The sequence below is a fragment of the Rosa chinensis genome, chromosome 6 (assembly GCF_002994745.2).
Source record: "Rosa chinensis cultivar Old Blush chromosome 6, RchiOBHm-V2, whole genome shotgun sequence".
In the NCBI taxonomy this organism is placed as follows: domain Eukaryota; kingdom Viridiplantae; phylum Streptophyta; class Magnoliopsida; order Rosales; family Rosaceae; genus Rosa; species Rosa chinensis.
This window is the reverse complement of record NC_037093.1, coordinates 21,840,600-21,862,977: the sequence shown is the minus strand read 5'-3', so window position 1 is coordinate 21,862,977 and position 22,378 is coordinate 21,840,600. Positions and strand designations below refer to the sequence as shown.

The 22,378-nt window shown below is 36.7% G+C and overlaps 2 protein-coding genes and 1 long non-coding RNA gene across 4 annotated transcripts; all 3 read left to right on the top strand.

The window, feature by feature from the left end:
• The first annotated feature begins 1,501 nt into the window (after positions 1 to 1,501).
• On the top strand, positions 1,502 to 2,359 carry LOC112171046 (protein FAR1-RELATED SEQUENCE 5-like). Its single transcript, XM_024308289.1, has one exon. It carries the CDS (start codon positions 1,502 to 1,504, stop codon positions 2,357 to 2,359), a length of 858 nt encoding a protein of 285 aa, XP_024164057.1.
• Positions 2,360 to 4,225: 1,866 nt separating this feature from the next.
• On the top strand, positions 4,226 to 6,070 carry LOC112170310. Its single transcript, XR_005801453.1, has 3 exons — positions 4,226 to 4,500; positions 5,463 to 5,489; positions 5,602 to 6,070. It is a non-coding gene; the product is annotated as an uncharacterized LOC112170310 (long non-coding RNA).
• A 20-nt stretch (positions 6,071 to 6,090) lies between these two features.
• On the top strand, positions 6,091 to 8,631 carry LOC121049848. Of its 2 annotated transcripts, none has more exons than XM_040508115.1 (3): positions 6,091 to 6,405; positions 6,919 to 8,277; positions 8,463 to 8,631. In XM_040508115.1, the coding sequence occupies exons 2-3, from the start codon at positions 7,707 to 7,709 to the stop codon at positions 8,552 to 8,554; spliced, it is 663 nt and encodes a 220-aa protein (XP_040364049.1). In that variant the 5' UTR covers positions 6,091 to 6,405; positions 6,919 to 7,706; the 3' UTR covers positions 8,555 to 8,631. The 2 variants fall into 2 exon arrangements, with proteins under 2 accessions (XP_040364049.1, XP_040364048.1); XM_040508114.1 differs by having other exon boundaries at positions 6,091 to 6,408.
• Positions 8,632 to 22,378: the final 13,747 nt, after the last annotated feature.

The window sequence follows — 22,378 nt, the reverse complement described above, 5'->3', positions numbered from 1 at the left end:
AAAAAAAACAAAAGAACTTATAACTCTAAACTTTCTGATATAGAAAACTATTTGCTTCCAAAACAAGGGGCTAATCTAACTTTTACAAGGCCTGGTTTTGGCATTGATGATCAATGTTCAAACTATAAAAAATGCAGAGACATTACTCGAACTACTTGGCATTGATGTAATTCATAACGAATCCAAATTATATTATATAATTGTACGACCTATTAGCTACCTTACTACAACTGGAGTAGAAATAACAATGTCTCTTAATTAGCATGCCACATAGCACTGATCATAGTAAAAAGAGCCAATTTTTTTCTAGAGGTTTCCATGGTAATTAACCTAAATAGCATAATCAAATAGCAGCTTGGTAATATAGTTATGTTTACAGATATGTTTATTCATTACTTCTATGTGATGACCAACAAACAAAATATAAATTACATGTATTTGGTACGGTGTTTCCTTCTGTTTTTCAGATTATTATGAATAGAAGTCATGTTAATTTATGCTTTTCAGTTAGCAATTGTTTTATCAGTGCATAGTTAACCCCCCCCCCCCCCCCCCCCCCCAATCTTGTTAGCAATTGCTTCATCACCTTTTTTTTTTTTTGCCTTTTCAGTTGGCCTTGATGGAGTTAACTTTGAATGATGGCAATGTTGGATCCTCATTGAACCAAGTAACAAGTGATGAAGCAGGTAGTCTACATTCTCCAAAGAAAAATGTTCAAAAATTAAAATCACCTTATGTAGGAATGTATTTTGAAACATTGGAAGAGGCAGGAAGGTATTATGAAGATTATGGTCGACAAGAGGGTTTTTGGACTCGTATTCGAAGTTCATCAAAGTCTAGATCACAGTCAAATGAAGTGACAAGTAGATTATTTGTTTGTGCACATCAAGGTAAACATGTCATGCAGACTCAAAAAGAGGATGATATGATAGAGGAAGAAGCGAAAGATGAGGAAGAAATATGTGACCAACAGACTGGAAAGAAGAGGCGGAGAAGTTGTTCAACAGTTAAATGTGGGTGTGAGGCTAGTATGCGAGTTCTTCATGACAAATGGACTAACAAATGGAAAGTGTCAGTTTTCAGTGACATTCACAATCACAAAATTGTGACACCAGCTCGAAGAATGATGATGAAGTCGAATAGACATATGCCCAATGCAGCAAAAGATTTAACAGAAGCTTTTCAAAAAGAGAACTTACAAATCAGTAAAGTTCCTTCAATGTTTGGTGGTGCTCAAAATGTTGGTTTCGACAATAGGGACTGTTATAATCATTTAAGGAACGTGAGGCACAAAGAGTTGGAATATGGAGATGCACAATCAGTCCTCAATTACTTCAGGAAAAAGCAAGCAGAAAATCCACAATTCTTTTATGTTATCCAGTGTGATGAAGATGGTAGAGCTACTAATTTTTTCTAGGTGGATTCTAGATCAAGGACGGCGTATCAGTATTTTGGGGATGTAGTGACATTCGATACAACATAGCGGACAAATAAGTATGACATGCCATTTGCCCCATTTACTGGAGTAAACCATCACTTTCAATCCATACAATTTGGATGTGCCCTTTTGCAAGATGAGACGGAGGTAACATTTCTATGGTTATTTGAGACGTGGCTTGAAGCTATGGGAGGTCGACATCCATTATGTATTATCACTGATCAAGATTTGGCAATGAAAGGAGCAATAGCTAAAAATTTTCCCAATACTCGTCACCGCCTCTGCATTTGGCATATAAAGAAAAAATTTGGTGAAAAGTTGTCACATGTATATTATAAAAAGTCTGATTTCAAGACTAGCATGAAAAAGTGTATATGGGCAACATACAGAATTAAGGATTTTGAAGAGCAATGGAAGAAGTTGATTGAGGAGCATGAATTGGAACAAAATGAATGGCTACAACAACTTTATGAAATTCGTGAATCTTGGGTTCCAGTATATAATCGTAGCACATTTTTTGCCGGAATGAATACAACAGGCCGTAGTGAAGGTACTAATGCATTTTTTGATGACTTTGTTACATCAATGACCAATCTGAGAGAATTTGTTGTCAAGTATGAACAAGCCTTACAGAAGATTATTACAAGGGAAAGTAGCGAAGATTTTACATCAGAGCATAAATATCGTATTGTAAATGATGATGACTTTCTTTTGAAACATGCAGCACAGGTGTACACTAGAAATATATTTGAAAAATTCAAGAGAGAATGGTCTAGAATCAAAAGGCTCAAGGTTGAAGAAAGGGGTTCCGACAATCAGTTTCACAGATACTCAGTGATGAAGAAAACTGATAACTCAAAAGAGTTTTTAGTGGAGTTGAATTTACAAACACATGTGCACTACTACAAATATGACATTTAATGACAATATTTAGATGACATTTGCTCAAAAACGTCATTAAATACCCTTTCTATGACGTTTTCTGATGAAAACGTCATGGATCAAAATTTCGTCTCAAGTTTATGACGTTTTCGAAATGTCATTGTAAGTCTTACTATTTAATGACGTTTTTAAACCGTCATCACTCTTATGACGTTTTTCAAACGTCATTAAAAATGTTTTCATGACGTTTGGTAAGTGTCATGAATGAGAATAGGTCATGGCATTCTAAAAACGTCATAAAAATTTTTTCATGACGTTTGGTAAGTGTCATGAATGAGAATAGGTCATGGCATTCTGAAAACGTCATTAAAAATGTTTCCATGACGTTTGGTAAGTGTCATGAATGAGAATAGGTCATGGCATTCTGAAAACGTCATTAAAAATGTTTTCATGACGTTTGGTAAGTGTCATGAATGAGAATAGGCCATGACATTCTAAAAACGTCATTAAAAATGTTTTCATGACGTTTGGTAAGTGTCATGAATGAGAATAGGCCATGGCATTCTAAAAACGTCATTAAAATTTTTTCATGACGTTTGGTAAATGTCATGAATGAGAATTGGCCATGGCATTCTAAAAACGTCATTAAAATTTTTTCATGACGTTTGGTAAATGTCATGAATGAGAATAGGCCATGGCATTCTAAAAACGTCATTAAAAATGTTTTCATGACGTTTGGTAAGTGTCATGAATGAGAATAGGCCATGGCATTCTGAAAACGTCATTGAAAATGTTTTCATTACGTTTGGTAAGTGAAAAAATATATGTAAAATTTGATTTAAAAAATAGAAAAAAACTCAGTAATTCTCTAGATATAAATCTGTGTGAAGAGAGATCTCCTCAAGGGAAATCTGTGTGAGGACAAATCCCCTCAAGGAGAATCCAGGTGAGGCGAAATATCTTCAAGGTGATGCTGTGTGAGAATTAATTCTCTAAATGCAAATCTGTGTAAGGAGAGATCTCCTCAAAACGAATATAGGTGAGGAAAAATCTCCTCAAAGCGAATTTGGGTAAAGAGTATTCCTTTCATCTTTCAAAAAGTAACTTATTCACTTCATCTTTCTCATAAATAATGAAACTAACGTATAGTCTGTGACTCTACATTTACCTATAAGGGTAATTTTGATCATATCACCCAAGATATCCATTAGTTGTCTTAGGCATTCTCATATTTCAGAATTCTCACTAAAATTCAACCTTTTCCAGCACTATAAGAGAAAGTGAATCAGACGACACATAACAGACGACATATTGAATTTATATGTTGTCTGAGTACGTCAGACGATACACGGGTTAAACTGGTCGTCTCTCTTTCCCTCAGCCAACACAGGCTCAAAACTAAAATTTACAAAATTTGGGACAACATATACAATGACATATGTTGTCTCAAAAATCCAAAAAAAAAAAAAAATCAATTAATTTTGGTGGGTTGAAAATCCTCGAAACCCTGATCTAAAGTATTCCCTCCTTGGCTTAAAAAAGGAACCCAACCTTTCCCTCCCGTTTTGCCAAAAACAAGCCCTTTCCCTTAGCTAAAAAAACAAACCCTAGATCTGAAAAACAAATCCCCCGCGGTCAGTACTCCCATTCTCCCAATCACTCTCAACCTCGCTCACTTTCATGAACCTCGATCCCTCAATCCACCCTTAATCCCTCTCACCCTTCCAAGCTCCCCCTCGCTCTCATCCTCTCTCTTTGTGTCATTGAAGTTTTCCGAAAGCTGTGGGCAAGTTCAGGAGCGGTTCCGGCGAAGTATAGCTGTCTCCAAGCATCGTCAATCTCTCAGGCCACCACAGGTTCTCTTCCGTCGGTCGCAACTCTTCACTTTTCAACTCATCTCCCCCCCCCCCCCCCCCCCTCTCTCTCCCTCTCTCCTTGTAAGTTCCTCTTCTCCTTCAGATTCAGAGAACTTCTTTGTTTTTAATTTCATCAGGTCTTGATTGGGTTTTCTAATATGACTGGGTTTTTGTGTATGAGCTATCAACTTCTTCATCGTCTTCATCAGAGAGAACAATACCCATCAGGGTTGAAGAATTTCACGAACACATTGTTCCTCTGTCTCGGATTTGATGGCAAGCAAATTGGGTTTTGCAAAATTAAAGGAAAATCTTCCAATCAAGGTACCTAATTTCTTATGATTTTAGATTTGGAATTATATACACCAAGCTTGTGATGAGTTGCACCCCAGAAATTTGGATTGTCTTGATGATATTGCATAACTCTGTGATTGAATCAACTTGTTGATGCTTCTGGGACAAATTCTCTCATTTGCTTTTGGTTAGTTCCTATATATGTTTCCTTAACACTTTAGTCGTATAAGACTTGAAGGAGCTGTATGATAAAATGCTGGAATCTGTGAATGATAAATGATTGATGTCCCATAATGTTTGGTTGTGGTCCATGATCGATTGAGAATTGCAAAAATGAGGATGATATTAAGCTTTTATTTGACATCATGTAGAACCTCTGAAAATCTGTTAATTCTAATCCTTCAGCTTTTTGATTGGATGAAGTTTACCGTTTTTCTGTCGACAGTTGGATGCTTTGGTTTTAATTGTAGATACTGTCCAATCTATGAATCCATTCAAATTTTAATTGCAATCTCTGCCGAGAGGTTACTAAGCCCTGTGGGGCCTCTACTTTGGTAAGTTATACTGATATGCACTGGGGGTCTCTTTTGAGTAGTTAATCAGCAAAGTAGACTGATTAGTTCTTTAATTCTTCAGCTTGCAATGCATTTATATATGTATGCTCTGTACACTGCAATTAAATTTATCACCACTGGAAACTTTTCTTCCAAATCTGATCAAAAGAAAAGGACATCGTAAGAGTAAAGCTTTGATGCTACTTATACATGCATACCCAACAGTTAAAAACAAAACCAAAAAAAAAAAAAATGCAGAAAAGCAACTAAGTTAAAAGTGATGCAAGAATGCCAGGAAATATCTAACCAATGTTGTAAAAGTTTTGTTCTTTCTTCTTCCACAAAAATTTTCAGATTCTAGTTTCTCTCTTGTAAAGCTCGCAAACCTGATTTCTTCAGAACTCCTATGTAGTAATTCTTCCTAATGTTTGGCTGCAGATGTGTTGGATGAGGAATTTATATTCGGTTTGGCTCCATCTCCCTGTTTTTTTTTCTTCTTTCAATTGTAGCTAGTTCTTTTTAGTGTGTACTAGTGCATTTATGGATATGAATCTTGTTTTGGTTTTGTGGTTTGCAGATTGATGAGAATGTTCAGAGGGAAACCAGATTGATGGGTAGTGGAAGCATATTCTGTTAGTATAAAGGGGGAGATTGTTAGTATAGGAATTGTATGTTGGCATTCCCCTTATACAAAACTTGAGTGTTCTAGCTAAAAGTGTGTGAGTGTTTTGATCTAAGCATTTGGATCAGTAACACAAGACAAGGACCCACTGACTCATACGAAATTTGGGTAAGTATCATTCATCACTGTGTGCAGAAGTAAGTGTCAGGATTGTTAGCTGTCTTCAATCCTGAGGTCGTTAAACTTCTTGAAAACATTTGTTAGTGCTCTGCATAAAAATGGAAAGATGTTCTACACGCTAGAAAAGTGGTTTGTTTAATATTATGATTAAGTCATAGTGCTGTGCTTTCTTTGTGTCTACATGATGCGTCCACTTGCGTTCTTTTTCTTTTTATCTTACAGGCTGGTGTCCCCTCACATGGACTTGCAAGTTAAGCCTTTAAACAAAGTTCTTTTAAGAAGTCTGGGTGTATAAAAAGAATGCTTTGGTTCCATAAGTTTGATCGGTTTTTGTGAGCAGTGTCTAAGTTAAATGTTCAAGAGAATAAGTGAGTCATGAGTGTATTCTATTCTTAGAATTCTCTTGTATTAAATACCGATGAGTTCAGTTGAGAAAATCAACTATGTTTGAGATTTCAAGGCCGATGTTTTCAAGACAAGTGAAGCACATTTAGAAGCTGTAGACAAAGTGTTGAGAGGTAGTGCAACTGGCTAAAAAGAGTTTAGCTAGAGATAACCGAGTTCAGAGTTATCTGAGAGGTTGTAAGTGTACCTTGTATTTGGTTTACTATCTTATAATGTGTGCTTAAGCACTTGGCCTGAGGCCCGCAGTTGTTTACCTCATTTTGAGGGTTTTACTGCGTAAACATGTTCCTGTGTCCCTTATTTTCTGTTATTTTTTCTTATGCTTGCATATGGTAGTTTCTTTATACTGTTGGTTAGGGATAGATAGCTTTTTCCAATCCCTCAGCAACGTTCAGAAAATTGGATACAAATAAAAGTTAATTGCCTATTCACCCCCCTCTAGGCCATTCTAGTACTTTCATATTCTATTATGTGGTTTCAATTTGAAGCAGCTGATTCTTATTATTATTATTAATATATTTTTACTTTATTGCATAGGCTTGGAGTTAAGATCAAGTCATCAAACACAGTAACTTCACTAACCATGATTTTTATTTTCGGTTTAGTATACAGTAAGAAGTTGATTAGTATATATGAGTAGAAGAGGTGGTCAATGTGTACTCATTTTGCCTGTTGGTTCTTTGGCAGGTATTGGAAACAAGGAGAGGGTTGGCCTTTTGCACAGTTTGTCCAAATTTTCATTTTAATTTTGATACTCTTTGGATGTAGTTGATATGAATAATAACATTTACTGAATATATTGAGGTTGTAGTGAAAATATTGATTCTCAATTAGCTTGTTATTCAATCTTACATATCAGTATTGTTTCTATGGTGGTATGAATCTATAACAAGAAAAAAAATTCTAATTTTAATTCAGATTTTTTTTTTTTGAAACAATTAAAAAATTTAATGGCGTTTGATAAACGTCATAAAAAAAGTTGCATGACGTTTTGTAAACGTCATTGAATATATTTCCATGACGTTTTGCAAATGCCATAAAAATGTTTACCATGACGATTTCAAAACGTCATTAGAAGAAGGTCTATGACGTTTTAGCAAACTTTCTATGACATTTTCGAATTGTCATGAAAAACTTTCTATGACGTTTTCTAACTGTCATTGAAACACTTTCTATGACGTTTTTTAACAGTCATGGAAATACTTTCTATGACGTTTTCTAACCGTCATTGAAATATTTTCTATGACGTTTTCTAACTGTCATTGAAATACTTTCTATGACGTTTTCTAACTGTCATCGATTCATGCCACATAAGACGGCACCAGTAGAGACGACGTTCTGCATGACGTTTGAAAAACGTCATGAAAACCATTTTATGACGTTTTTCAAACGTCATTGAATGTTTTTGTGTAGTAGTGGTGGGTAAATGTGAATGCCAAAATTTTGAATTTGTGGGAATAATTTGTCGGCATATTATGAAAGTATTTGTTCGTCAAGACATTGATACAATACCCTCCCACTTTATCCTTCCAAGATGGAGACAAGGGGCGAATAAGTTTAGAGTTATGGATGCTGAAGCCTTGGTAAAGAATGATGGTAAAGAACAATCAGAAGCATTGAGATTTAGTCATATGTGTCGGAGAGCTACTCAACTAGCTTGTTATGCAGCACCTTCAGATGAGGCCTACACAATGTACATGGATGGTTTAGATGAATTGTCAAAAAAAATTTTAGAAGTTAATAAGGTGTCAAAAGAAGATGCTATGGAGTCTCAAGATAATGTTTTTCGAGATGAAGCAGATCAATGTAAGAGTAAGTCCTCTGAGTCATTGCTTTTATCTCCAAATATCTCAAAAACCAAGGGTAGAAAGAAGGATGAGAATAGTAGAAGAAAAACTAAAAGCTCTAAGACGATAAAAGGTGGTATGCAGTTGGCTCAAAGCAAGCAAAGAAAGTGTACAATGTGCCAACAGCCAGGACATAATAAGCTTACTTGCATTTTAAACCCAGATGCAAAAAGAAAAACGATTGTCTCTACGGATCAAAGTAAGTTAACTTTTCTCTCTCTCTCTCTCTCTCTCTCTCTCTCTCTCTCTCTCTCTCTCTCTCTCTCTCTCTCTCTCTCTCTCTCTCTCTCTCTCTCTTTCTTTTTATTTGTCAGATCATATAGTTTCACTTGATGTATAAATTATGATAGTTTCTAATACTTTCATCTTAATTTGAGTATTTAGGGAATAAGAATATGCAAGAGTCGGACAAAGATTTAGACGAGGAAGATTCAGAAGAGGAAGATTCAGACGAGGAAGATTCAGAAAGTAACTAAGAAGAATGAATTCAACTTCATATATATTTTTTCTCTTAGTAACTACTGTTTCATTGAGAGAGAATATGTTTGTTTTGTTATTGTTCGATGTTTTTATACAATGATTAAGTTACATTGAGACATGTTATTTTTGTTTTTATAAAAGAATGGTATCAATGCACTCTTTGTTTTCATACTGAATAGATTTGCTGTAGCTAGTTCAAATACATGATGTATCCACAGCAAGTGATCGACAAGCACCTAAAAGACCATCAACAACAATATGCTTTGCATACTTTATAAGGCAATTTAAGAGTGTTGAAATTTAGATAAGATATTCCCAGCTGGTACGAGAGACCACTAGCTGATAAGATACTTTATAAGGAAATTTAAGAGTGTTGAACTAGAAAATTATTTAGAACATATTCATGTATTATTCATGAACAATATATTCAATGTGAAAGGAGGGAGAAGAGCTTCGTTTTCCTTATCTAGCTTGTGTCATATTCTCCATATTTCACTTTTTAGCCATTGTTCTAATGTGAAAGGCTGATATTCTCTATAGAGCATTTTCTTTAATTATTGTTTTAAAGCTTCGTTAATCAAATCTGGGGTCATTCTAGAGGCTAAACCTTATTACTTGTAAACATATTTGCAAGTCTAGCACTTTCCCTGTAGTTGTAATTTTAGATCTCAATTTTTTCATACTTGGACTTAATCATAAACTGTGATAAAGTATAACTGCATATATTACTGCCCATAAGAACTAAAAATGTTAACAAATGAATTGATTCTCGTTTGAAAGTGTAAATGTAGTCTAGATTGAATGTCTCGGAACATAACGTGCGATCGAGAGTATTTTGACATGACCAACTTTATCTTGTCACATAATCTAATAGGAAGCAGATTTAGCACCCCAAAGGCCTATGAGGTTGTACCAGCTGGGAATATCTTAGCTAAAGTTCAACACTCTTAAATTTCCCAAAGAGACCAATCTGAGAGAGAGAGACCATTGTTGCCAAAGAGACCACTAGCAGCCCAGCTGTACGAGATTCAGAAGCAGATCGAAGGGATAGTTCCTATAGCATAAGATGAATACAAATCGCGTGTTCGTGTGCTATTTTTTTCTTCTTTTGATCGTGCACAGATACTCCTTATTCTGTTATTCTTCTTCCTCTTTTATTTCTTTTTAGTTTTTGTTTGATTTTGATTTTCCAAATAGTAATTTTGTTTTCTCTTTTATTTGAGAAAAGTTTAATTTTAGATTTGAAAATTGTAATGCCATGTCATTTGCCACGTCACCACAAGGTATGTTGACATCATTCAAATAATAAATCTGAACCATTGAATATTTTAAAATCTAATGGCTCACAAGGTGTGTCAAAATTTGTGTAAAAAAAATGTCCCTTGATCCGGACCCTGATTGATGATTCTGTTGATTTGGCTTTACTAACTAAAGAATTTAAGAATTTTTTGAAAAGCAAAAAATCTTCAGGGAATACTTCAAAAACCTTTTATGATTCAAAAAGGGGTCAAATATCTAAGAATCGATTTGATAAAAATTCAAAGTTTGCTAAATTTCCTCAAAAGAAGAATTTTCCTGATAAGCCAAAATGTTTTGAGTGTGGTGGAATTTGACATCTTGCTGCCGATTGTGGAACCAAGAGGTACAATTTGCGTGGAGACAAGGCTTTAAAGTCTGCTTGGAGTGACAGTGATGAAAGCACTCAATCCGATGGGAAGAGGTAAATCTTGCTCTTACTTCATCTTTTAATTCTGAATTATCTGATGTTTCTGATTTAGAAGATGACACTTTTGATGAAGAAACAAATGAAAAATGTAAGCAATTGTACAATGCCTCAAGAATTGTTCGTAAGAAAAATAATAAACTTGAAGAGGAAATTGAATTTTTAAGGGATGAGAAAGAAAAAATTGAGCAAAAATTTGAAATATCTTTGAAAGATTGGGAAAACGAGCGTATTGACCTTGTTGATAAGATTAAAGTTTTCTAGGGTAAGGTCAAGTCTCAATGCTGGAACAAGAAGCATGATGAGATTACTAACAAAATCAAAATTTTGCAGGTTGAAATTAAAGCTCATGATCCTCCTTAAATGTTTCTCTACCCTTGAGAATGAGAAATTGCAGGAAGAATTATTAAGGATCAAGGAAAGTTTTAATAAATTCTCTATAGGATCTGAAAAAGTCTCTAAAATGATGGGAATTGGCAAAGCTCATGGTAATAAAGAAGGATTAGGATATAATGGCGAGTCCTGCAAACCTTTGGTTTTTGTAAAAAGTGTGGAAGGTGAGAGTTCTTCAAGTCAATCACAAAGTATTAGTGACAACATGTCTGGCACCAAATTGACTAGATGAACAGAACCTCGTGAAGAAAACTTTGTTCCTACTTGTCATTATTGTGGAAAATTAGGACACATGCGTCCTAGGTGCAATATGCTTCGCAGGGTTACTCAAAATCAGAGGAAAACGTTGAGAATTAATTCACCTACCTCGTTGCAAGCTGAGTTAAAAGAGGGTCTAAATCTGATCGCCAGGATTGCAAAGCTGGCTTCAATCCCCATGGGTCTGGAAACAAAAACAAAACCGACTTGGGTTAAGAAATGACCCAAATGCTTCTCAGCTAAGATTGATAATTATGACATGTCTTCTGAATGTATTGATGCCACGTGTTTGCTTTCTTCTTGCAGCTCTAGCAATGAATTTGAACATGTGGAAGCTACTTGTCTCGTGGCCTTGACTGCACTTGCAGATAAGAAAGGTGATGTTTGGTATGTTGATAGTGGGTGCTCAAGACATATGACCGGTGAAAAGAGTTGGCTTGTGTCTTTTTCAAGAGAATTCACAAGTGGATCAGTCACTTTTGGAGATGGAAAAAAGGCCAAGACATGTTTGAAAGGCAAGACATAAGATGATGTTCTTGAACTATGGCATAGGCGTCTGGGGCATGTAAATTTTCAAGACTTACTTAAACATTCACACAAGGAAAGTGTACGAGGTATGCCTTCTCTGAGTGGTAAGCCAGACAAGATGTGTGATGGTTGCAAGGCAGGTAAGCAAACTCGTGCCTTACATGGAGCAGTTAATTCATCCACTACAGCTCATCCTTTGGAACTCATGCATATGGACCTCATTGGACCTTCACAAACCGAAAGCATGGGTGGTAAGAAATACATTTTGGTTGTTGTTGATGACTTTCCACGTTTTACTTGGGTGAATTTCCTTAGCGAAAATAGTGATACATTTGAAAGCTTTAAGGGATTGTGCAAAAGAATAACAAATGAAAAACATTCTTCAAACCTATGCATTCACTATGTCACCAAAGCTATCAGACGACAGATTATATCTGTCGTCTGATTCAGAAAAATTCTGTTGTCTCCTGGCGTGATGTCTCTTAGGCCTTCAGACGACAGATATTACCCGTGGTTTATATTTCACTCAAACAACAGAGGCTGCCAATAATCTGTTGTCTGATTATTTCCAAATATGCCAAATTATGACTTTCTGTTGTTACAGCTGTAACAAGACGACAGTTACATGTTGTCATAAAGGTTTCTATACAACATCTTTTCATAAAACTCTATCGTATGTATTTCATTAAGACGACAGAAATCTGTTGTGTGAATATATGGAGATTTGAAATATGTTGGATTTTTTCTGTTGTGTGAATCAATTGTGGACAACATATATTTGTTATGTTCTATTGTTTCATTTTTACTAAAATGACAGAAATATGTCGTTTGAATATGTAGAGGTCTGCTCTTTCTTGGGTTTTTTTGTTGTGTGACTCAATTATGAACAACAGATATTCATAAAGTTCTATTGTTTCTTGTTTACTAAAATGACAGAAATATGTCGTTTGAATATATAGAATCGTGAACTTTCTTGAGTCTTTCTGTTGTCTGATTAGCATAAGGACTATAGTTAGCCTGCTTCATATGTGGTTTATGGTGACTTCAGACAACAGACGCTTGAATTTTGTTGTTTGATGTTGATTCGGATTTCAGCTTGTTTTTGTTCTTATGCCCATCAACTAACACCTCCAATCTTGACATGATAAGATATATACACAAGTGCCATTGGCAAAGAAACAGTTTCATATATATATATATATATATATATATATATATATATATTGATCTTTTCATATTAACAACTCCAAATGTACAAGTCATCAATATATTATCTTAACATAATAAGTACATAGAAACAAGTAGTTGACACAGCAACCTTGTCCCTTGAGCAGCTTCAGTTAGCATTTTCTTCTACTACTTCTGTTCATTCCAATTCTGAAGCAGAGGCTCTTCTCACATGGTGAAATGCTACAACTTTGTCGCCCGCTTTGAACTTCTGGACTCCTTATACAACATCAAACCTTCATTATGTAGTCTTGAGCTACCTGATAATTATCCAATGAGCATGCAATAACAAAATGGAGAAATCCCAATGTACACAAAATGTTATGTTAATTAATACAAGAGGCACACCGTAAACACATAAATTGAACATGCTTTAAACAAACCTGGTATAGGAAAAGTAGCAATCCATGAGCAAAGCCTGGACCAAGAGTAATCTACTAATATAAGATGCAAAATACTGTGTATGTTTTTATGATGTAATCTTAAGCAAAAGAAGAAACAAATGTACCCAGTCCCAACACAAAACAGAAACACCGGCAACCTGCCAAAAAGGAAGAAAAGAATATCAGATACCAATCAACCAAATGTACTCCAAACCAAAACCCCTGCAACCTGGAAGTTTTCTATGTACCTGCAACTCATTAAAATATTTAACAAAGACACAATTCAAAATAGATTAAGAACCAAATTTAGTGTCAAAAACAAACTAAATCCTAAAAAAGATGATACATTTCCAAAACGAGGCAAAGTAGGATAGCAAGAATGAGATGTTTGAGAGTCAATCTCAGATTGAGATCGATTTGCAACCCAAAATTTCTACCACATGTTTGGTATGTGTCATGAACCAAAAACTAACTCAAACCCCATAAAATAAACTTAATCTTCAATCATTGCTCCAAATATCAAAATCCAGCAAGTTACTATGTAGACAATTTGCTGAAAGTGTGTTGATTACTACCAAAATATTAATCCAACACTTTACACTATGTATTTGTTTGACTGGTACGTCCTCATTCTTTGAAAGCAATGGCTTGGCAGCCATGAATTCAACTAAAAGCAAGTAATAGCAAAATGCATATATAAATGTCAAGGAAACCCCATATCCAGTGCTTCACAAAGAAATGCACATAAATATACAAATGATTTAAGTTTGATTGTTCACCTAAAGGCATCAAACGATATAGTCCAACACATCCATCATGCAAAGGTCTGAGCCCTGAAAATGAACAAGCAGGAAGAGAAGATATTTAAAGTTGATAATAAGGTGACAAGCTCATTGCGTGTTTGAACTAAGAGTTCAGTGAATTAAGTATATAGAAACTAGCAGCATAAAAACATTGATTATTAGGTAACAAAAAACCATGAAGTACTATAAAGTGACAGAATTCCTAGGGATTTGAAAAGGAATAACATAATCAATTGCCTTGGATTCATAATCCGTGCAGCAAGATACCATTTTCTATTATACCTGAATCCTTCAGTCATTCCACGTAACATTATGATTAAGACATAAGTTCCAATTTCCAATAATCATAAACTGCATTTTTGCATTTGTTTCATCCTAGTATTACAAACTCCTCAAAGTTTGGTAATTACCTGCAACTTGGAAACACACTATATGGTTTCACAGGTAAGGTCCTACCCAAGAAATCAGCTGTATTCTTTCACTGCTAAACCTATGAGTGCTAAGCCAGTTGCGTAGAGAGCCACTATCTCGTGTTAATAACCACTGGGGTTCACATAAGCACCAAGAGGACCTTCACTTGATATCACTAGATATCAATCCGCCTTGCAAAAACAGTCTGCATCTATAGGATGCAAACTCACTAATATGCAAAAACAATCTGCAGCCTCAAACCACCATAAGAAGAGTAAAAGACTATGCTATGTCAAAATAAAAATAGGGTGGTAGATAAAAATGAGCACACCTGCTGGATCGGAGTTACTACTTGTTTGCATTCTGAATGACAAATGGCTACGGCGATGCTCGATCAGTCAACATCAGAACTACCTAATCTGATAACTAATAACATGGGGCAATGTAGAAATGTTACAATACCTCAAATACATATTCATGAGTAATTTCAATCGGCATCACCAGAACAATTCAACCTACAACCAGGCAAAAAAGAAGAGAGAGAAAAATCCAAACAGATATGATAGCAATGAAACATACAATCCACAAAAATTGAAGCTTTAACAAGCTTGAGGGGTCGAGAGAGAGGGAAATGCCTAAATAAAAAGCCCAATCTTGTAACCCAAATGCAATCATATAAACCCGAGGCAAACTGAATTGAAAACAAACCAAACTATATCCAGAAATCAAGGGAAAACAAACCAGATCTATAAATGAAGCAGAATGTAAAGCAGAGATGGAGAACCTTGAGAACGATTGCGAGCGAGAAGCAAACCCAAACTAATTAAGCGCGTGCGAGTGACAAAGAGAAATGGGTGGCGATGGCGAGAGGAGAGATGGATAACCTTGCGTTGTTGACTTTTGGGTGAGTTTGAGTGAAATGTTCATGAGTTCCAGATTCACCAGTCACAGATGGATTTGGGGATTTGGTATTTTGGGTGTGTTCTTCATATGGAAGGACCAGAGAGAACTCAAGTTGATCAAGCAAAAGGGGCTCCGAGATGAGTCCACAAATAAAAACAAGGAATTGAGTCAGATCCTTGCACTTGTAATTACACATACGCATCCCCAATTCAAACAAAACCTAGCAAACCCAAATCGAGTTTCAAAGGAAAATTCTCAAAACCCCAAATTGAATTCCAGATAAAACCTCAAAACTGAAAACAAAACCCAATAGAAACCCTAAATCGAAAAACGGTGAATCAAAAAACTTACCAACAACAGGGAACCAATACGTTTGACTGGTTTGGAGAGACTGAGATGGTTTGGCTAGTTTGGATGGTTTGGCTGTATTTATCGAAGAGTTAGAGATGGGGGATAGGTGGTTCTGCGTTTTTCGAAGAGAGATGAGAGACGGAGATTGGCTTTTGATTAGAGAGATGGGAGATCCGGCAAGAAATTTGCCCGTGGGTTTTGTTTTGGTGCTCGAGGGAGAAGGCGAGAGTTTTCTTCTTCATAGTTGCCGTTTGTTTGAGAAAGGAAGTTAGAAAATGCTAAGAGGAAAACACTCGACCCTTTCCATTTTAGTTGTGCCAAAAAAAATAAGACAGAGAGGCACAATCAGAAGGTCAACAATCTCCATCTATTGCACAACAGAAAACTATCGTCTGAAACACAGCATTTTTCAAACAGTTTCTTTCCAAAAGAACAAAAAACTCAAACAACCAAAACTAAATCAATCTCAGTTTAATGCACAACAGAAATCTGTTGTCTGAAATATAACCTTTTTCAGAAAACTGATTTACCATGGTATATCACTATATTCAGACAACAGAATTTTTTCATTCTGTTGTTAAAATTATTCAGACAACAGAAAACAACTATTCTGTTGTCTGAGCTCTGTCGTCTGATGAGTTTATTGACGTAGTGATTGTTAGAGTTAGGACTGATAATGGGACTGAATTTAAGAATGCTTTGTTTGCTGATTTTTTTTGTTGAGTATGGAATTTCACATGAGTTTTCAGCTCCAATTACCCCACAACAGAATGGTGTAGTTGAGAGAAAGAATAGGGTATTGCTAGACATAGGAAGAGTGATGCTACACTCGGCTGGACTTAATCCAAACCTTTGGGCCGAAGCGATTAGCACTGCTTGCCATACGTACTACAAACCGTGCATTCTTAAGACCAGGTACTAGCAAAACTCCATATGAGCTACGGAAAGGTAAGAAACCCAAAGTAAGTCATCTTCGTGCCTTTGGCTCTCCTTGCTATATTTATAGAGACGGAGAAAATCTTGGTAAATTTGATGCTAGGAGCAATAAAGGCATATTTCTTGGTTATTCTTTGGATAGTAGAGCTTACAGGGTGTACAACAAGCGAACCATATCTGTAATGGAATCCTATAATGCATCTATTGATGATTGTGCTGTGAGTACTGTTTAGGTTAATCCAGATGAGGATCAAACCTTAGGAAACCGAGTAAGTGTGGAACTAAATGAAGAAAATAATGATTCATCAAATGATCCTATTTTTGATCCTCCACCAGTTCAAAGAACAGGGTTCAAACAAGTGAAGAAAGATCACTCCACTCGGGATGTTATTGGGGACTTGCATGGAGGAATTCAAACTCGCAGACAAGCTGCTTCTCAGGTGAGTATCGATTTTGCTCTTGTTTGTTTTCTGACTGAAAATGATGTGAACATAAACATAATTTCGAATTGTGGTTTTGTCTCACTTATTGAACCAAAGAATGTTAAAGAGGCTTTGAATGATGATGATTGGATAAATGTCATGCATGATGAATTGAATAAGTTTAAGAGAAATGATGTGTGGTATCTTGTTCCTAGGCCTAGTGAATTCAATGTGATTGGCACAAAATGGATTTTTCGAAATAAAAGTGATGAGCATGGTAATGTTACTAGGCACAAAGCTAGACTTGTTGCTCAAGGGTACACACAGGTTGAAGCACTTGATTTTGATGAAACCTTTGCCCCTGTTGCAAGGCTTGAATCTGTTAGACTTCTTCTTGCTATTGCTTGTCATCTTAAGTTTAAGTTGTACCAAATGGATGTAAAAAGTGCCTTCTTGAATGGGTCTTGCAAGAGGAAGTTTATGTTGAACAGCCTCAGGGATTTAAAGACCCTTGTAAACTTGATCATGTGTATAGACTTAAAAAGGCTTTGTATGGTTTGAAACAGGCTCCAAGAGAATGGTATGAGCGTTTATCTGCCTACCTAGTGAGTAAAGGATACCTTAGAGGTTCAGTGGATAAAACTTTGTTTGTGAAAAGGGATAAAAACTATATCATGATTGCTCAGGTTTATGTTGATGATATCATATTTGGCTCTACCTCTGATACTTATGTTAAAGAATTTACAAACATCATGGAAAGTGAGTTTGAAATGAGCATGTGTGGGAAGCTAAATTACTTTCTGGGTCTACAAGTTCGTCAACTGAAAGCAGGTATGTTTCTGTCCCAAACTAAATATGCTAAGAATCTTGTGAAAAAGTTTGGACTTGAATATGCAAAAATTGTAACTAATCCAATGAGTACAAGTACCAAACTTAGTGAGGATCTCACAGGTAAATCTGTTGATCAAACTCTCTACAGAAGTATGATTGGTAGTTTTCTTTATCTCACTGCTAGTAGACCTGACATATCCTATAGTGTTGGGGTTTGTGCTCGTTTTCAGGCAAATCCCAAGGAATCGCATTTGGAGTCAGTAAAAAGAATTATACGTTATGTATCAGGTACAATGAATTGTGGCATCTACTTCACATTTGATACTAATGTTGAAATTGCAGGTTATTCAGATGCAGACTGGGGAGGAAACTTGAAAGATCGAAAAAGTACATATGGTGGTTGCTTCTTCATGGGAAACAACATGGTGGCCTGGCATAGCAAGAAGAAAAATTGCATATCACTTTCCACAGCTGAAGTAGAGTATGTGGCTGCAGGTAGCTGCTGCACTCAAATGTTATGGATGAAGTAAATGCTTCGTGACTACGGAATCTCACAAGGTAAGTTGACTATATTTTGTGATATTCAAGTGCTATCAATATTTCCAAAAATCATGTGCAACATTCTCGCACTAAACATATTGACATGAGATATCACTTTATCCGAGACTTGGTTGAGAAAGATATACTTGAACTTGCATTTGTTCCCACTGAGTATCAATTAGCAGACTTGTTCACAAAACCCTTGGATAATGCACGATTTGAATAACTTAGAAGTGCCATTGGTGTTCTAAGTTATGAGACTCTTCCTTAATTTCCATATATCACAGCATGCATTCATATTGTATGTCTTCATGGTAGTATAGGTGCATTTTCCTTCAGTTTTCTGCATTATTAGGTTTAGTTTCTAGAAATTCATGATTGAAATGCTAGCTTGTATCCCCGAATGTCTGACATATTATTTTGAACTTAGATTGACAAGGGCCGTACTCTTTTTCTTTAAATCTGGGTGCAATAAGGTGCCTAGCACATTTTTGAATTTGTTCTTACATCACTCTGTAATTGTGAGCTTGAACAACATATTCTCTACAATCTTAATTCCTCACATGCACACATACTCTAAGTGGTGGTAAGTCATATTTGATGGTTGGCTTGTTCTCATTGCTCATATACGAAATTACTCATGTTGGTTGCTCCTTGATATAATATATATATATATATATATATATATATAGTTGGTTTATGGAGCATGGCCAGGCTATTCCCAAAGTAAACAGGCGTCGGTCGTGACGAACGATATGAGGATTGGGAAGAAAAAAGAATGGTTTGGTCACCCTGGTGGATTATGAGACTATTGACTCGAGTAGATATGCTTTGTGGGGTGTCCTTGTTACATCTAGTACCCTAAAGTCATTTGACTTGGGAGCTGCTGGCATAATACTCGTTACATGGGTCGTAATCTTCTTAATAAAAAAAATAAAAAATAAAAAAATTAACTATTGGTTATGTTGTGTGAAAGGCAAAAAGAAAAATTCTAAATCATGCCCACACAGTGTTATAAGGGGGAATAAAGTTTATGTGCTTAAATGTGTTTCGTATGTGAGCTTTGCTTTTCAGGTTTCCACAAATCTTACACATCCCATCTTGAGATATGTTCACTATACACACCAAGAGGTATAGAATACTCGATCATGCTCTACCTTACCTTGTGGTTGTCGGAATCGATTCACTCGTGTAAACTCATTTTATTGCACTCTTATTTGTGGTTAAGTGGTGTTGCTCTTGTTGAAAAAGCTATGCAAATTCAGTATGTTCTTGCACGTGGATACAACCCAACATCATTGTGTGTTTACATAACATGTTTGCATAACTCATCTCATACTATATTAAGAGGGAGTTTCAAGACTTGGTCACTCTGCCGCACTTTATTTGTTTCACCTTGTGCTTTTGCAGTTCTCCTTGTGGGTTTATGGTCTCTTGGTCTTACTTGTATTAATTCAACCTTAAAAAAAAATTGTGTTTCTCTTTTTCCGTTTTTTTTATTATTCTTCACGGTGTGCTTAAGTTGATTAAGCTAGGTCTTTGTCCCAAAAATTTCCTGATTCCTTCTCGAGGCTGCTCTCTCTCTCTCTCTCCTTCCTCTCACCATGGCTCGAATCAAACATACCATCAAGTGGCCCTTCGCTTCGGCCACTGGTCCCTCCCGGCGTTCCAATTGCCTCCACCGCCCTAGGGACTCTGGGCCTCCTACCTCCATGGAGCATCCTCAAGAATTGGCATATTCCCCATCTCGGTCCACCGCCCAAGCACCGTCGTCCCCTTCTGGGTCCAAGCACTCCTCCGCCGCCGCTGCTCTCTCTGATTTGGTTGCCTCTGAGCCCGCTCCTGTCTCTCCTTCACCTGCTCCGGCTTCGCCACGCCACTCTGTCAGTCCTTCCTCAACTGTTCCGCAGGCCAAGCGCCCTCGCTCTTCTGCCTGCTCTGCTCCTTCCACCTCTCGGTCGACTAAGCCTTCTCATCCTCGTAAGAATTCTCGGTTTGTGACTCATACTCAAAGAGTTGATTATGAAAAGTATACTTGTGTGCGCCTTGTGGTTTACAAAAAGCGTTTTAATGTGGCTGAATTGGGTTCCTTATTTGCTGAGACTGTACGAATTTTTCGTTGGGAATCTGTGTTGGATGTGTTGCCCACTCCTAACCTCACTGTGGTTAGAGAGTTCAATGCTTGTTGTCCTCCCAATATGCAAGACCAGGTTGATTTGCTTAATGCTGCTACTTTGATTGAATGCAATGTAGATATTCGCGGTGTCTCAGTCCCTTTCACACCCACCACCATTCGAGAAACGTTGGGTCTCATTGCCCCTGTTTCCGAGATGTCTGAGATTGATAAGGAGCTTGCGGCTTTATCTGTTGATACCATTGTGGCTGCGATATATGAGGATCATCCCTATGCCACCCCCGTGGAGCTCTCTGCTGGTGCTCTTAGTGAGTTCTGTCGATTGTTGGGGCATTTGGTTCGCACTTTGCTTTATCCTTCAACTCAAAGCAGTAAGATTACCTTGGAGGAAGCCCATCTCATCTATGTTCTCAATGCCAAGGGTCCTTATCTTCCTCCTGAGCATTTCATGTATACAGCTATCTGGAAAGATGTTGTTGAGGGTCGCCGTCACAAAAAGGCAGCCTTAGTTATTCCCTCTGTGATCACTACGGTCTGCAAAGCCAAGGGTGTTGTTTTTGAAGATTCTGATGAAATGGCCCCTCCCTTGAAAGTTTTCTCTCGGAGTTCTCTCCTGTGCAGCACTAGTCGAAGCAAGACCAAGGGTATGTCTGTTGACACCACTTCTATCTCCCGAACCTTGCTTGACCATTTCACTGTGGTGAACGGTAAACTGGATCAGCTTCAAAATGATGTGGGTGTCCTTCTTTAGCGAGTGGATCACATTGAGGGGGAGCTTCATTGTCTTCGAGATGCTATTGCAGATTCTTCTTGACCTTTGGCATGCCTATCCAAAAAGGGGGAGAAGAAGCAGAAGCAAGAAGCCTTATTTTGACTTAGATGGTTTAGTTTGACTGTTCTCTGCTAGAATTATTTTGCTCAGTTTGACTAGGCTTCTTTATGCTTTTAGCCAGTAGTTGACTTTGGATTAGTGTTAAAATGGATCTCTTTAAATTGCCAGTTTATGCTTGTTACTATCTTGATTGTTTTACAATGTGTGTGTGATAAGTGTTTCAGTATTGATGACTTCTTCAAGTACTTACTGAGGGGGAGTTTACATAAGATAGAATAGTTTTGTATAGGAATGCCAAAGGGGGAGATTGTAGGTACAATTCTTGTACATGTCGTATTGACATTCCCATACAAAACTATGACAAGGTCCATTTACTGATCTCGGAGAATCACAAGTAAATGCATCTGTATATGCCTGGGATTGCAGCTTGTGTTGCAATCCCCGAGTCAATAGTCAGTTTCATGTGGAGTCCAATTTTGGAAAGTATGTTTTGGGTTTTATGTATTTACGTTTTTAAAGTTGATGCCCTAGGGTTTTTAGGACTTGTCTATTCCTAATTGATTTTCCTTAAAATTTGTTGGATTTTTTATATGGAAAGTTTCTTTCCTAATTAAAGGAGAATTAGGGTAGAATGTTGGGGTAAGAGGTTTTGCCGTTGGTCAATCATATATACACAAATATACACGGTCAGAAGGGTGGAACCTAGAGACGCAAGAATATTGGTAGAGTCTTGCATGTTTGCTTGAGATTGAGTTTTCACAAAGAGTAAAAACACTTGGTCCATGTATAAGTGTTATTGATTGTGTTTTCATATGCATAAAAACTCTCTTGAGATCAGTAGAGAGACGGTGAAGAAAGAAGATCGATATTTGGTGATCGTTCAAGTGAAGGAGTTCCAGAAGGAAGACAAACTTTGTGTTAGCTTTTGTCTAAACAATATAGTCGAGCTAGTGCTATTCAAGTTTGTAAAAAAACATATCCTTTTTAATATGATAATCTTTATTTTGGCTTCTCAAGAGTAAGAGCCCCGCATTGTTTTTAATCTCATATTTGAGGTTTTCACTGCGTAACCAAAATCTGGTGTTTTGTTTGTTATTTTGGTTTCTGCTGCCGAGTAAGGATTGATCCGTGCACTGCAATCCCCA

Coding starts and splice junctions, on each gene's coding strand:
- LOC112171046 (XM_024308289.1), top strand. CDS start 1,502: ATGCCATTTGCCCCATTTACTGGAGTAAACCATCACTTTCAATCCATA.
- LOC121049848 (XM_040508115.1), top strand. CDS start 7,707: ATGAAAGTATTTGTTCGTCAAGACATTGATACAATACCCTCCCACTTT. Junction 8,278..8,462: donor GATTGTCTCTACGGATCAAA/GTAAGTTAACTT, acceptor TTGAGTATTTAG/GGAATAAGAATATGCAAGAG.